The 13,128-nt window shown below is 45.3% G+C and overlaps 1 protein-coding gene across 1 annotated transcript in view; it reads left to right on the top strand.

The window, feature by feature from the left end:
* The window catches only part of SHISA6 (shisa family member 6), a 257,505-nt gene extending 253,724 nt beyond the window's left edge, over positions 1-3,781 (top strand). Inside the window, exon 6 of the mRNA XM_075043929.1 lies at positions 3,105-3,781. Coding sequence (XP_074900030.1) covers positions 3,105-3,655 — 551 coding nt within the window. The 3' untranslated portion in view covers positions 3,656-3,781. The remainder of the gene's footprint in view (positions 1-3,104) is intronic.
* Positions 3,782-13,128: the final 9,347 nt, after the last annotated feature.

Raw genomic sequence — 13,128 nt, 5'->3', positions numbered from 1 at the left:
GCAAACTTCTACACTGTTTACAGGGATGGAATAGGGAAGGAAAGGATATTTTTAATGCTCCTAATTGGCAAAACTTTTTAAAGTGTAGAGCATGCTGCTTTTCTTTCTCTAAATTAGCAAGAAACAACTTCAAACGACTTTTAAGCAGCTGATTCTGCCACCTCCCTAGCAGACTCAGACCACTGTAAACCTCACATAAGCTGGTTTAGCTCCTGCTGGCAATTACCACAGCCAGGTGCGAGCATCCAAGCACATCTCCATTTGGGATGTTCTCTGCTTTAATTACATCAATTTAGAGTCACTTGGGCAAATCCAGTGGAACTTCTGTCATTCAGAGCAGAGAGCAAGTGCCAGAGTGCTAATTGCTCAGCTCCTATTCTGTACTCAACCTCAAGCATCATAATCCTGAGCACACTAAGTGTGTGCAAGTCTATCTATGGCCACATTATAGAATAACAATGTCTAAAATTACTGCTGCCATATGGAATTTCCCCAGTCCTTCTCAGGCTTCCTAGAAGGTGATTTTAAAGACACAAGGGTTTGAGGCCAGGGGAGCTGCTGTCTGACATTTGCAATGAGATATTCTTCCAAGAAGTTCTTGATTGCAAAAAAGGACTCATTCCTACAATATATACTCTGGAGAGCAAATCCCATCAGCAGCAAGCATGCCAGTACAGGAGGGCTCTGGGTAATCCTCATGCCTTGGTGATGTGTAGGTGGTAAAGAAGAGGTTGGCAGCAACAGCGGTGCCAACAGGCCATACATTTCAACACATATATTCTCAGCTTGTACTTTTGGATGCTGAGACAGGGGGATCAACCGTCCTCTTCACAGATCATCTGCATTATGTGGACTGTTCACAGGACCATGAGGAGCAGGGTCCAGGGGGCACTGAAGAGAGCACTGAATGTGTGGGAGAGGAGATGAGGAAAATAGTGAATAAGATCATCCAGCATAGGAAGCTTACAGCACTCCAGGGTTTGGGTGAAGACCTTAAGGCACCAGTAGTCTTGTGAGCAAACTTCTGGGACATTGTCAGCACCAATCACGTATCACAAAGCATTGACATTTCCTCCAAAAGCACTCTACCTCATGGGACAGCCAGGCAGTTTTCTTCATTTCTCAGCCAAAGCGGTGCATAAAATGTATAGATTTATGGCTATGTCAGAGGAAATAGGAAATTTCCACACTGTATTTAACTACCAGGTCTGTTGAATGCCTACAGAGACTCTAAGCATCGAAAGTGGGACCATCTACCTCATCCATCCCGTGATTGCCCCACACTGTCCTGCAGCAGAATTTTGCTCTTTTTATAAATCAAACATCCTCAGAAATTCCATGCATGTGAAATTTTCCTCTTCCACCATCTGATACTTTCCCATCTTACATCACCTACTACTGAATGAAATACTGGACCTGAGAAAATCAGTGGGGTTCCTCTTTATTATCATTATCATATATCTTTATCATACTTGTCTTATAAGAAAAAGACTTTCCAAAGGAATTTTATGACAGGTCCCAGGAGCTGGCCAGGACATATAGGAGATGATGTCTCTGCCCATCAACAGTTGGCTTAAGACTGATAGGGAAAGTGCATATTGGGTCATGTGTGTGTGTTCCCAGCTCTGTAGTCTCTACACCAGTCTGCTCCCATAAGGTTACTTTGCAAGAAACCTTGTTTCCTCTGTAAGGTGGACAAATTTGCTTTTTCTTTGCATGAAGAATCTCCTTCCTACACACCAGCGGGTGTTATGCTGTCTTCTCCAAGGAGAGGATGGCTGCCTGCCAGGTGTCTGGCATGGGTCTCACTTTGGGGTCTTCTGAAGTCACTGATGAGCCAGAAAGCATGGGAGATGCTTTTGGACACATCAGGAAAACATCTTAGACAAAGAAGTGAGGAAGAAGGCTTATACAGATGATCAGTGTTGAGCATTAAACAATCCTCCATCCCTTGACCCATGGAGGCCAGCATTGTGCTCTTCTATTTATGACAGTATACTTCTGGTAAGGGACTGATGTTCCATGCTTTACACCTCTGCATCCATCATGACAGTTCACAAGCTGCACTGGGCTTGAAGCCCAAGGACTGCTAATCCTAATTCCAGGTAGGTAATCCCAGTACCCCAATTTAAGGCATATGAACATCAAATGGGTTTACCAGAAAGTTTTTGTGTTTCTGTTGTTTTTTTAAAAAAGCTGAAATAATGGTGGATTTGCTTCTTCAAGTTACAAATTGGTTGAATCAGGACATTCCAGCTGCTGTAGGATTAAAGTGATATATCAGGGTACATCTGCAGTAGCCAACATCCTCTCTGAGTCTGAGGCATTTGTTTGAAAGCCAAAAAGAGGGAGGGGGGGGGGGGAGCTGAGTTTCCGAGCAACAAAGAGATCATTTACGACACAGAAGAAGCAAACTGAGCAAGAAACGTTCCATGGGATAAATTCTATTATATCAACAACCAAAGTGTCTGAAAAAATGGAAAATGAAACCTTAGGCAGATGATTCAATGTCTCAGAGAAAGCATCCCATGCCCAACAAACCTGCTTTGTGATCAAATTTACAAATATTCAAAAATAGTAATTAAAAAGATGATGAAGTCACTCACGGATCCCAGAGCACATCCACATCTGAGGCCAGAAGCGAGGTATGAGTTTCCTCAAATGGGGAACTTGCCCGCCTCAGCTCACCTTCCCTGTGCTTTCTTCGTAAGTGTATTGTGAAGGTGACGTTTGATAATTTCTCCATAACTCACCGTTTGTGTGAATCATGCCATACCACAGTCTGGACTCGACACCGTAAGGACTCTGTTGTGTCATGATGCAAGAAGGTGTGATGCATTGCACAGGGCCTTATACCTGTCTGCATGCAATTATAACTCCCTCCGTCTGCCATAAGCCCATGGCAACACAACCCACACAGGGCTGATGTCTCTCTGACAGGCAGCACCCTGGCATGGATGCCCATGCCCAGGTCCAGCTGCTGGTAGATAGTCCCTCGGGTCTCACCGGGAGGCTGCTCCAAGGCCGTGTGCTGTCCACAGCCTCTTTTCACCCCGTGGGACGACACTCTGACATTTCTAACTCTTCCCTTTCCTTTCCCACAGCTGACAAAGAGGCTGATGAATACTACATGAGGAGGAGACACCTGCCCGACCTGGCAGCCCGGGGCACGCTCCCTATCAACGTCATCAAAATGTCTCAACAGACCAACCACAGAGAGAGGCCTCGCCGTCCCATCAGGGCCATGTCCCAGGACAGAGTGCTGTCTCCTGAGAGGATCATGCCCGAGGAGTTTAGCATGTCCTATGAACGGATCCTCTCAGACGAGCAGCTTCTGTCCGCAGAGCGCCTCCACTCCCAAGACCCCCTGCTCTCCCCGGAGCGGTCGGGGTACCCCGAGCAGTCTATGTCACGGGCATTGTCACACACAGACGTCTTTGTATCAACACCTGTCTTGGATCGCTACAGGATGACAAAAATGCACTCCCATCCTAGTGCCTCAAATAACTTGTACAATACCTTAGGTATGAACCCAACCTCCGCCAAGCGCCAAGCATTCGCCTCCCGACGGCACAACACAGTAGAACAACTGCATTATATTCCAGGACACCACCATCACTACCGCACAGCAAGCAAAACAGAGGTGACTGTTTGATATGACCTCGTGCATTGTAGATACTCATTAAGGACTGGGGTGGCCACAGCACCCCGTACTGCAGTGGCCTTATAGGCCAAGATAACCTCTAATAACTCAGTGTCTGAAAAGACTTCTCTGACAGTCCCATCCACATTCTTGTTTTTAAAGCCACCCCTTCATCAGTGACATAAGAAGAACTCAAGCACGCAAACAGACCATAGTGAGGGATAATAGAGGAAATTTCCTGACATGCATCAGTTTCTGTCAAAGAAAGCCATAGTAGTAGATGGCTCCTTCCAAGGGCTCACCTGCATTATCTCATTGTTTTTATGAATTTAGGACTTTTCAGTTGCTACAAGTAGGAACAGTCTCATGCAGCCCAAGACAGGGAGGAGGAAATGCAGCACCCCATCTGGGTGGAAAGGGGCCCTGTTCTCGGTCCTCATGCCAGCCCTCATGTTTGGCCTTTCTGTAGCAAGTAGATAAGCTTCTGGCTGCTGGGGATCACCTCCAGACCGCTCGATATCAGCCAGCATCCATACATCTGTTCTTCCTCACCCTTGGAGCATATTCAAGGGCAGACTTCCCTAGGGGACTGGCAGATCTAGGGAGAAGAATAGCCTGGCTGAGAAATAAAGTTTTAGTTTATATTAAATATACTCATAAGATAAAAATATACTAGTGCCTACAAATCGCCTGCTCTCTCAGTGTAGGAAGTAGTGGGGTTGATGTGTTCAATAAGCACAAATATGCTGAAATGCTTGTTAGACCCTTTTCTCCACTCATTCTAGTATCTTGGTGTCTCCAACATGTAAATAGGAAGGAGGAATAGGGCTTCTCTTCCTCCAGCTTCTTGCCACTGCTGAACCTAAAGCACCAGAATTTGTTCAGCTTCACACTGCTGACCCGTGCTGGGGGAAGTCCTGACTCCACTGAGACCCCTGCAAGGCAAGGCTACCACATGTTTAACTGAGCCTGGATTTCTCCCCAGAACTTTATTTTCCTGATAGTATTTTCCACTGGCCCAGTTCCCCTGTTTCTGAACATATTTTCTTCTCTCAGTTACAACCTAGAACTCCATATGTAGCAAATCTTTTTCTAGCCCTTAGCAGAAGCAGAAAGCTGAGGGTGTCTGTCTACCAAAAAGCAGGTCAGTAATTTTCTTTGATTTTTTCTCCATGTAATGGCCCCCCCCCAAGAAAACCTGCCAAATTCCAATTCCACTAAGTACCAATCCTAACCATGAAGAGTTACATTTCATGCATATAAATTATATATCCAGCATAATTATAATAAATGGGCATGTTGTATATCTGATATACTGCTAATTAGATAATGTATATTTGTAAAATCTTTAAAATGTAGACTTGTGGGTCCAGAATTTGTGAGGGTTTTATCTTTGGCTCTCTAGCCAGATTGGGCTTTGCTTTGTTTTTTGTTGGTTTTGGTTTTGTTTTGGTTTGGGTTTTTTTTCCCTTGTATTTGTGTTCCTATCAAATTCTGTAGAACTAACTCACACTAGAACAGACTTCTGTGGCCAGGAAAGGGTCTCAGAGGTTTTGAAGGCCAGCCACACCCCGTGCTGTAACTGTTAATGCTGGACGCTCTCCAGCACTCACTGTCCATTGTGTGCACTCAAAGCCCCACCACATGCACACACCCATGCTGCCAACCCAAATGGCAGGCATGCTCCCTCCTCTGGGTGAAATGACGACTGACTTCAGGCTGTAAACACATTCTCATACAGTACTTCTCTCTTCATGTCCTAGATTCCCAGGCTGAGTCTTTTCCTACATGGCTCTTCACTAAACTTCATTTAAATTAGCTCTGCCCTTCTCCTTCCCCTCAAATACCTCCCACCTCCTGGCCTTAATGATGTTCCAAGCTCAACATGTCAGTCCTGTAGCATACAATGATTGGAGGTTGTTGTGAGCTTGAGTCTTGTCTAGAGGCTTACGATGCAGCACTAGGTTCTTCTGGTGCAGGGTAGGCAGGAGGAGCATGCTGTCTTCCCTCAGTGGGATTTAGAGGTAGGTCTCTGTGGGATGGCCATGTGGCCTTTCTCTTTCCCAGACTGTCCTGGGGCTGCGGGTCCTAGTTCATGAGCTTTCTTCTGCCCCATCTGATGGAGACTGTGTTCAGAAAGGACTCCATCTGTGAGAAGTACTGGGACTTTGTTTGACGGAAACTGAGCTGGGAAGGAATAAATAAGAGTCTCCATGGTTCAGATGGTCACTATCATGCAGCCTTGGGCAAAATCATTCTGGATAACAACCAGAATTGCCTATGGATCAGAGTGGCAGTTCATGGCATGGGAGAGACAAAAGAGAAAAGGCTCACACCTCATCTCCTGACCCCTTCCCTTGATGGATACTTCTCTCCCCTGACTACCTCCAAGCTCCTCAGCTCAGTCACTGGATATTTCTTCAGAGAAGGCAATCCCTGTGAAAATACCGCTCTTGCTGACCTTCCCACAGACTGAAGTTTGTGACTCTTAAGAGAAGAGAAACGCACCTGGCTGATGGGGAGGCAGTCCCTGCTGAGGTTCTGGGGCTCTTCCATTCTCTCTTGGCCCAAGCAAAGCCAGGATCTTCCTCTCTTCAAGCAGGGAGATGTGAACACTGTGGGAGAGGAGAGTCCACCCTAGAATCTCCAGGAGTTGAGGTGGCAGAGCCAGAGGAGCAGAGGTGACCATGTGAGGCCACGGGTAGGTGAACACTCCTCTCTTTCCATTTCCATAGCTGTATGTCTTAAGCTCTAGTCTTCATCTAAATGTTCCATTTGTGAACTAAGAAGCTGCTGGACCAGATGCAGATATGGAAATTTTTCACTCAAGTAGCCCGTGCAGATGCTGTGTTGTGCTCCAGGCCATTTGACCTCAGAGCCTTCTCTTATTCAGACTGACAAAGAGCACAGGTCATCTGCTAACTTGTCCTACCTGGGCAATAATACTCCAAAGAAATCTTAGCCCCATTTCTTCGTCTTTTCCACCCACTCAACTGTTTTAAGCAAATGTGTCCCACAAGAACCATCAAAAAGCTTTTCAAGGCCAAATCTCTTCAGGGACTCTGCCACCAACACAGAAAATTTTCAGCAAATTTATCTGGGGAGGCACCATGCCTTGGATGACCACAATTTGTTCCAGGGCACCATGGTTTGCTTTGTGTGCTGGAATGGGTTGGTAGCTAGAGCAGTGGCATTTCAGCATGCACAGATGTTCTTACATAATTTTTTTCCTTATTCCTTGTTCTGAGTATTTGTCACTGAAAAGACACTTAGTCCAGGACTGTGTGTCATGACCCACAGCCTGGTCCCCAGCACTTTGGTTCCCCATGGTCAACATGTGATGATAATAGTAACACTTTCCTATTCCACAGAGGCATTATGAGGTTTCATACCACAATGCCTATGAAGTGCTTTGAGACCCTCTCACAACAGACACTGTAGAACAGCAAGGCATTTTTATTAACATTGTTTGTCACCATTGTCCTGCCACATCATGTCTGATATGTTGCAATCCAGTGTCTGTCCAGAATGAGAGTGCTGGGGTGGGGGGAAGCAGTTCCCCAGATTTCCCATTGCTCTCCTTCTGGTCAGGGTTCCTAGCAGGCAGCAGCTCTAAGGGATGCTGTTACCTGTACTTTGACCTTTCTGCTTTCTTCTCCTCATGTCTGAGTCACCATAACATTCTGCACTCAGGAGAAAAGCAGGAAGCAGTCACATTCCTTCATACAGTAAAATATAATATGCCTTGATTAATCTAATATACTCTGAAGAATTGATCTGTCTTTTTCTCCAACCCACAGGTGGAAACACACATCTGTGGAGCATCCAGTTCCCAGAGTGCATGTGCAGGGACTGGGGGAGGGTGATGCAGAAAAGTTTATATTATTTCCTACAAACTGATAATTATTTGCATTCCCCAAGCAGCAACACAATAGTGAGCTGCACTGGATTTTATACAACTGTCTCATTAGTACAGATACATGTATGTATATGTATATACACACAAACACATACATATACATACATACTGTAAAACGCAATCATTAAGCTCTGACTGACCCTGTGCCAATCTAAGCTTCCAAACTATATTGAATCACTCTTTGAAATGTGGAAAACTATTTTTAATGAACCACACAGATCACTACATGGAACGGAAATTTTGTCATGTCTTCTAATGCCAGTGACTTGTGTTTTAAGGAAAAATGAAATATTTTTCAATGTTTTAATGTTCCTTTTATAAACGATGATCTGTTACTTGGGGATGGGGGTGGGTGGGTGGGAAGAAACAGGGACAGTTACCTGGGAGTAAGCCCTCCTTTCCTGGCCTAGATTTTATTTCTGTCTACTGTTGTGCTAGCCTGGCTGGCTGCAAAGCTGGTCCCATGTACCTGGGCTTCCTGTATGCATATTTCTGTTCTTGTGTCTATCAGAAGCATTCCCACCAGGAACCTGCAAGAGCCTGGCATCAAGCTTTGGTAAGAGATGGGTGGCTCCTGGTAGCTAGGAAGATGTCTTCATCTTCTTCCACCACACAAACAAAAATATCATGAAAGAGTGTAACTTTAATTGCATTTGAAGTACGTGTTCTAATTTGTGATCAATTCGCCATCTGCAGTTCACGTGATGGAGAAATAGCTTGTCTTAGTTTTGTTTCAGATTTAGTGTTTAATCTGGAAGGAGGGACTCCGCTGAAATATATTTAACATATACAGATTTCATGTTCAAGTATATTTCAGATGAGTAAAAAGTTAGTAGGGGAAATATGTGAGAAAGGGGCTTAAATATTTTCATAGAAATTGTTGTTAGCAATAAGCCTGTGTTGGGACTGCTTCTTAGAGAACAGCTGCTTCTGTGTCGTATGTCTGTAAGTGTATGGTGGAAGGTATCATTCCCAGCCTCTCTTAGCTGGTTCATGGCTGTCAAGGAGGTGCCCTCACCAAGCCCAAAACGCAGCTGGGAAAACCAGCCTATGTTTCACCCGCTGGCAGCCCGGGGACAGAGGGGAGAGTTGGATGATCCCGTTTGAGCACGTTAGTGTAAATCTGAAAGAGATCTCTGCTCTCAGCAGCGAGTGAAGCGGCGTCCCGTGTCTCCACCATGACCGCACGATGTCCGGGAGGTCTCCGTCTCCACCACCTCCACTGCAGGGAGATGTGTCGTGCCACCATGGCCCTCTGCCCATGTGCTTTGTAACGGCTTCTGATCTTCCGTCTGCAAACCTGTTAGACATTTTTGTAGCAAGAATTTCTTGGCTCTGAGAAAGACACTTCTTACTGTAATATTTTTAGTTTGGGGGACAATATTTCCTAAGAGGGGTTAAGTGGATATTTTTGTGCTTTAGCCCAGTTTATGGATTCCATGTTTATTATACAGTAGTACTGAAGAGGAAGTACATTTGTATCTGTAACTTTGCACAGACTCTTGGTTAACCATTAAACGAGCTTCAAGATGAGCAGTATTTGACTGTTTTTCTCTGTATTATTCTTGTTGTTATACTTACCTGTAAAAGCACATTCTGTATGTACTGTAAACAAAAATATTATCAGTTTAGTAAAATTTAGAGTCTTAAGGATTTTTCCACTTTTGTCAGTAAGAAATATTTATGGATCAAAAAATAAAGGCAATTTCAACATATAAATTGTTTCTTTTTTGATATCTATTGGGGGAAAAAAAAAGCCGTTTTCTTGGCAGCCTTGCCAATCTTTGTAACCAGCATTTGAAAGGTAGATATCTATATTCTGTCTGTAGTTAAATAGCATCTATTAAAATGAATGCTATAAGGTCTGGAAGAGTCATTATTTTTACATATTTATTTGCTGCATTTTATCATCATGCCAGAAAATAGCAGGGGGAGAAGCAAGACATTACTATTTGCTGTAAAAGTTTGTCATGCAAGCCTATAAGATTTTATTTTAATGTTGCCCTGCTTTAATTTTGCACTCGTAAACCATGATTCATTCTTCATCTAGAAAGCCTTGTATTGCAAAGTCAGAACTTGTGAAATGTCCCATAGCGCTGGAGGCTTCAACAGGGGCTTTGCTTTTGCTGTTGGCAATACTGCACACACAGGAGTTTCCCTGGCATTCTTCTGAGATGTGAGAAGTGCCAAGGAGACCAGAGCATGTTCCTCACTAAACAGCCCCCACTACTACCACGGAAGGTGAAACTGCATTTTCATTTCTACCAGCTCTGAGTCTGGGCTTTGTTACTACTACATCTAGCTGGGAAACATGGCAGGGTTTTTGTCTTGCTTTTTGTGGAGGAAATGTCAAATTTTATATCTCCATTTTCATATTAATTTGCCTTCAGCATTATGCACATTTGCTTCCATTAAAAATGTGATAACTGGTAATTGGGAAGGATTGCTGGAAGTAAAAATTGTTGAGGCATCAGCACCCTTTCCCAGCACAGTACTGGGAGGGGATGAAGGAGGGCAGGCATTGCAGGTCATGCTTCCCTCCCAGCGTGGAGCTGCTGGCAGCCCATCCCTGTACTGCAGGGCTTTGGGAGAAGCTCTCCTCATCCACATCTCTGCCCTGTCCCTTCTCTGCCACCTTGCAGGTCTGGCACTGACCTTCAGAGGAGTGCTGCTGAGATAATGTCACAGGGCTAATGTCCCAAGGATCCTCTCCCACCCCTGCCTTCCTGCGGTGCAGAGGTCGTCACATCACCATCACTCACCCACTAAGCCCCACGCTCTCCTCTTCAGTCTTTCCTCAGGTACAGCCTTCTGTTGTTTGCTGCTCAGCTTAGATTAAACAAGCTTTGAGGAGTAACACCCTACTACCACCGAGAGAAGACAATCATCTTCCAGGGTAGGTCCAGTGGGAAGACAAGGCCCTTTTATAGCCCTTTGGCCAGGTTAGTGCTTGGGGTGTCCTAACTCCATAAGAGCAGAGCTTAGAGTCAGCAAGGCATAATCAGCACTTCCTAGGAAACACGTGAGCCCAGCAGAGTTAACTAAAATGCATTTTTAAGGGAGAAGTTTTGTTTTGCCTGGCAGTTCTATTCATAATTACCCAATCCTTTGTAGCACTAATAAGTGGGGAGGGAACAATGGGGAATTAGCTAATTCCTCCACTTCCCATAAAAGGTATTGAAGACAACAGCAGGATTTATGGTGTTGAGAGCCAGTGATGACTGAGATGAAGCTGGAGCCAATTCTTACCTCAAAGGACAATAAAACCCACTTTCCAATTCCTGTAATGATTGATTTCAGTGTTTTGGTGAAGAGCTCACACTCTGTTAGCCAGCCTTCATTCAAGCCATCTTCACTGGCCCCACTAAGTGATATTTACAGGATCTCGGGTGGTGGCCCTGAGAGGTGTCTCCAGTGGCCTGGGCAGCCTGGCACCACCCCGATGAGGCCCCTGTGATGCAGGGTATGACTTCACACGTGTGACTGGAAGGACACTTTGGTGAACGTCATGGATGAGGGTAAGCGCCTGGCCCACCCCCACTCAGGTTATCACAGCCGTTGCCCTGTTCCTGGGTAACGCAGCCGGGATCTCCCCAGCCTGCACGGCAGAAGGCAACAGTCCCTGACATCTGCTGGCACACACCTAGCCAGAGCACGGCACAATTCATTCCCAGGCTGTCTGGGGGAAGGTGTGGTGATGAAGGCCCCACTTCACCTCGCTGGGGAACCATGCACAGTGCAGAACTGTTCTGGCAGACCTGCCTGGTGGGACGTGGGCAGGCTGAGCAGGTCCCCGTGACCCAGCAGATATCCTCACTGAGGTCCCAGAGACAACACAGCACAGAAAGGGCAAGCCCAGCTGTGGGCAGGGGTTCTGTCAAACAAAAGACCTTTATCTGGAAGGACTTGGGGATGGGTATAGCGGTATGGGTGTGGGGTTACCTGAGGAACTATAGGACTTGATTTTGCCAGGTGTTTCTTTTCCTTGATGGAGACAGCTTGGTCACAGGTCACTCCTACAGCAGGGTCCTGGTATCACCTCCTCACACCAGTGTTGGCACAGAGCAGAGCCAGAGCTGCTGGGAGGCAAAACATTAAATCAGCAAAGCAGCATTCCCTCCATCTGGAAGGCTAAGATCCTCACAAGTGAAAAAAGACAGGACTGTGTCCACTCCTTGAAAGGCAAAATCCAGAAACACTGCTGGGAGCCCCCAAACATGTCGTTGAAGTCTGAAGGAGGACAGAAGTCCAAGTGGAAGGGGTGGCCACTCCACTGGTCACATCTTCCCAGCAGCTCTCCTGCTGTACCTGGGCTCCAGCACAACATACAGGAATGTTTCCCAAACCTAAGGATTAGCACTGCTCCCAGTTGCTTTGGAAAGATGTTGAAAAATGGTAAAGAATTAAAGGACTGCAGGATAATTAACACCTGTCAGCATCAGTTTAAGAAAAGCAGATTTGTCAAACAAACTTAAATTAATTCTCTAATGTTCTTACAATTTGGGCTGGCAAGGAAGATGTGTAGATGCAATACATTTAGCCTTTTCTACAGTACTGGATCATGCGCTGCTTGACAATCTAATTAAGATTTTTATCACTGCACATCCTTGACAAAGCTGATGTTAAAGGGGTGCAGCAGAGCAGAAATCTCAAAGAGTGGGTTTCAGTGGGTTTTACCCTCTGAAGACCTGTTGCAAGTGGCATTTGGCAGAACTTAGCACAAGACCACACACTTTTCAACACTGAGCTCAGCAATCCAGAAATAAAGAAATTGTTGCTGCTAAAAGTTTCAGGAGACACAGAGGGTTTGGGATGCAAAGAGCAACAAAAGAGGGAAATTCTAAGTCAAGGGTGGGCTGAGTCCTTTGAACAGAAAGTGCCATAATGCTGCAAATGAAATCAGACCTGCAGGAAATGGAGAAAGGCTTCTAGGATGGATATAGGTGCATTAGTGGAGAAGCAGTCCCATTCAAAAGTGAGTTGGGGAAATGCTTTTCAGTGAAGTTTTTACAAAGCTCAGCATTTTAGTTCATAGTGAGAGGCTGAGAGGTGACTTGGTCACTAGGTATAAGCATTTTTAGGGGGTGAAAAGTGTAGGGTATTAAAGAGCTCTTTAATCCAACATCAGAAGAACCAGCTGATGAAAGCTGAAGCCAGATAGACTATCACTGGAACAAACTATCAGAGAGAGACTAGATGGGCAATGTTTCTTGCTGTAATGAATACTGTGTGGCAGCTAATGCTAAGTCATATTGCCACAGTAATTCTTTCAACAGGTTACCACCTTTCTCTCAGCTATTTTCATAAGCAAAACCTACAACTCAGTGAGCTCTTCTGTGAGTTGAAGCTCACTTCAAACCTGGAAGCGTTTTCTGCCCATGAAGGAGGGATCTGTTTCCACAAGGTGTTTCCTTCCAGGCAGTAACACACTTAAAGGCATTTAATAATTAATGGAGCTTTGCAAGAGTCTTCAGGAGCATTACCATTCCCTGCAGAGCAGAGAGGACATTAGAAGGAGAGACCTTCGGAAGTGACTCACCCCAGTCACAGAGTGAGTCAGGAGCAG

The sequence above is a fragment of the Buteo buteo genome, chromosome 13, assembly GCF_964188355.1.
Source record: "Buteo buteo chromosome 13, bButBut1.hap1.1, whole genome shotgun sequence".
Lineage (NCBI taxonomy): Eukaryota > Metazoa > Chordata > Aves > Accipitriformes > Accipitridae > Buteo > Buteo buteo.
The sequence above is the reverse complement of the archived record's forward strand: the minus strand, read 5'-3'. Positions and strand labels throughout refer to the sequence as shown.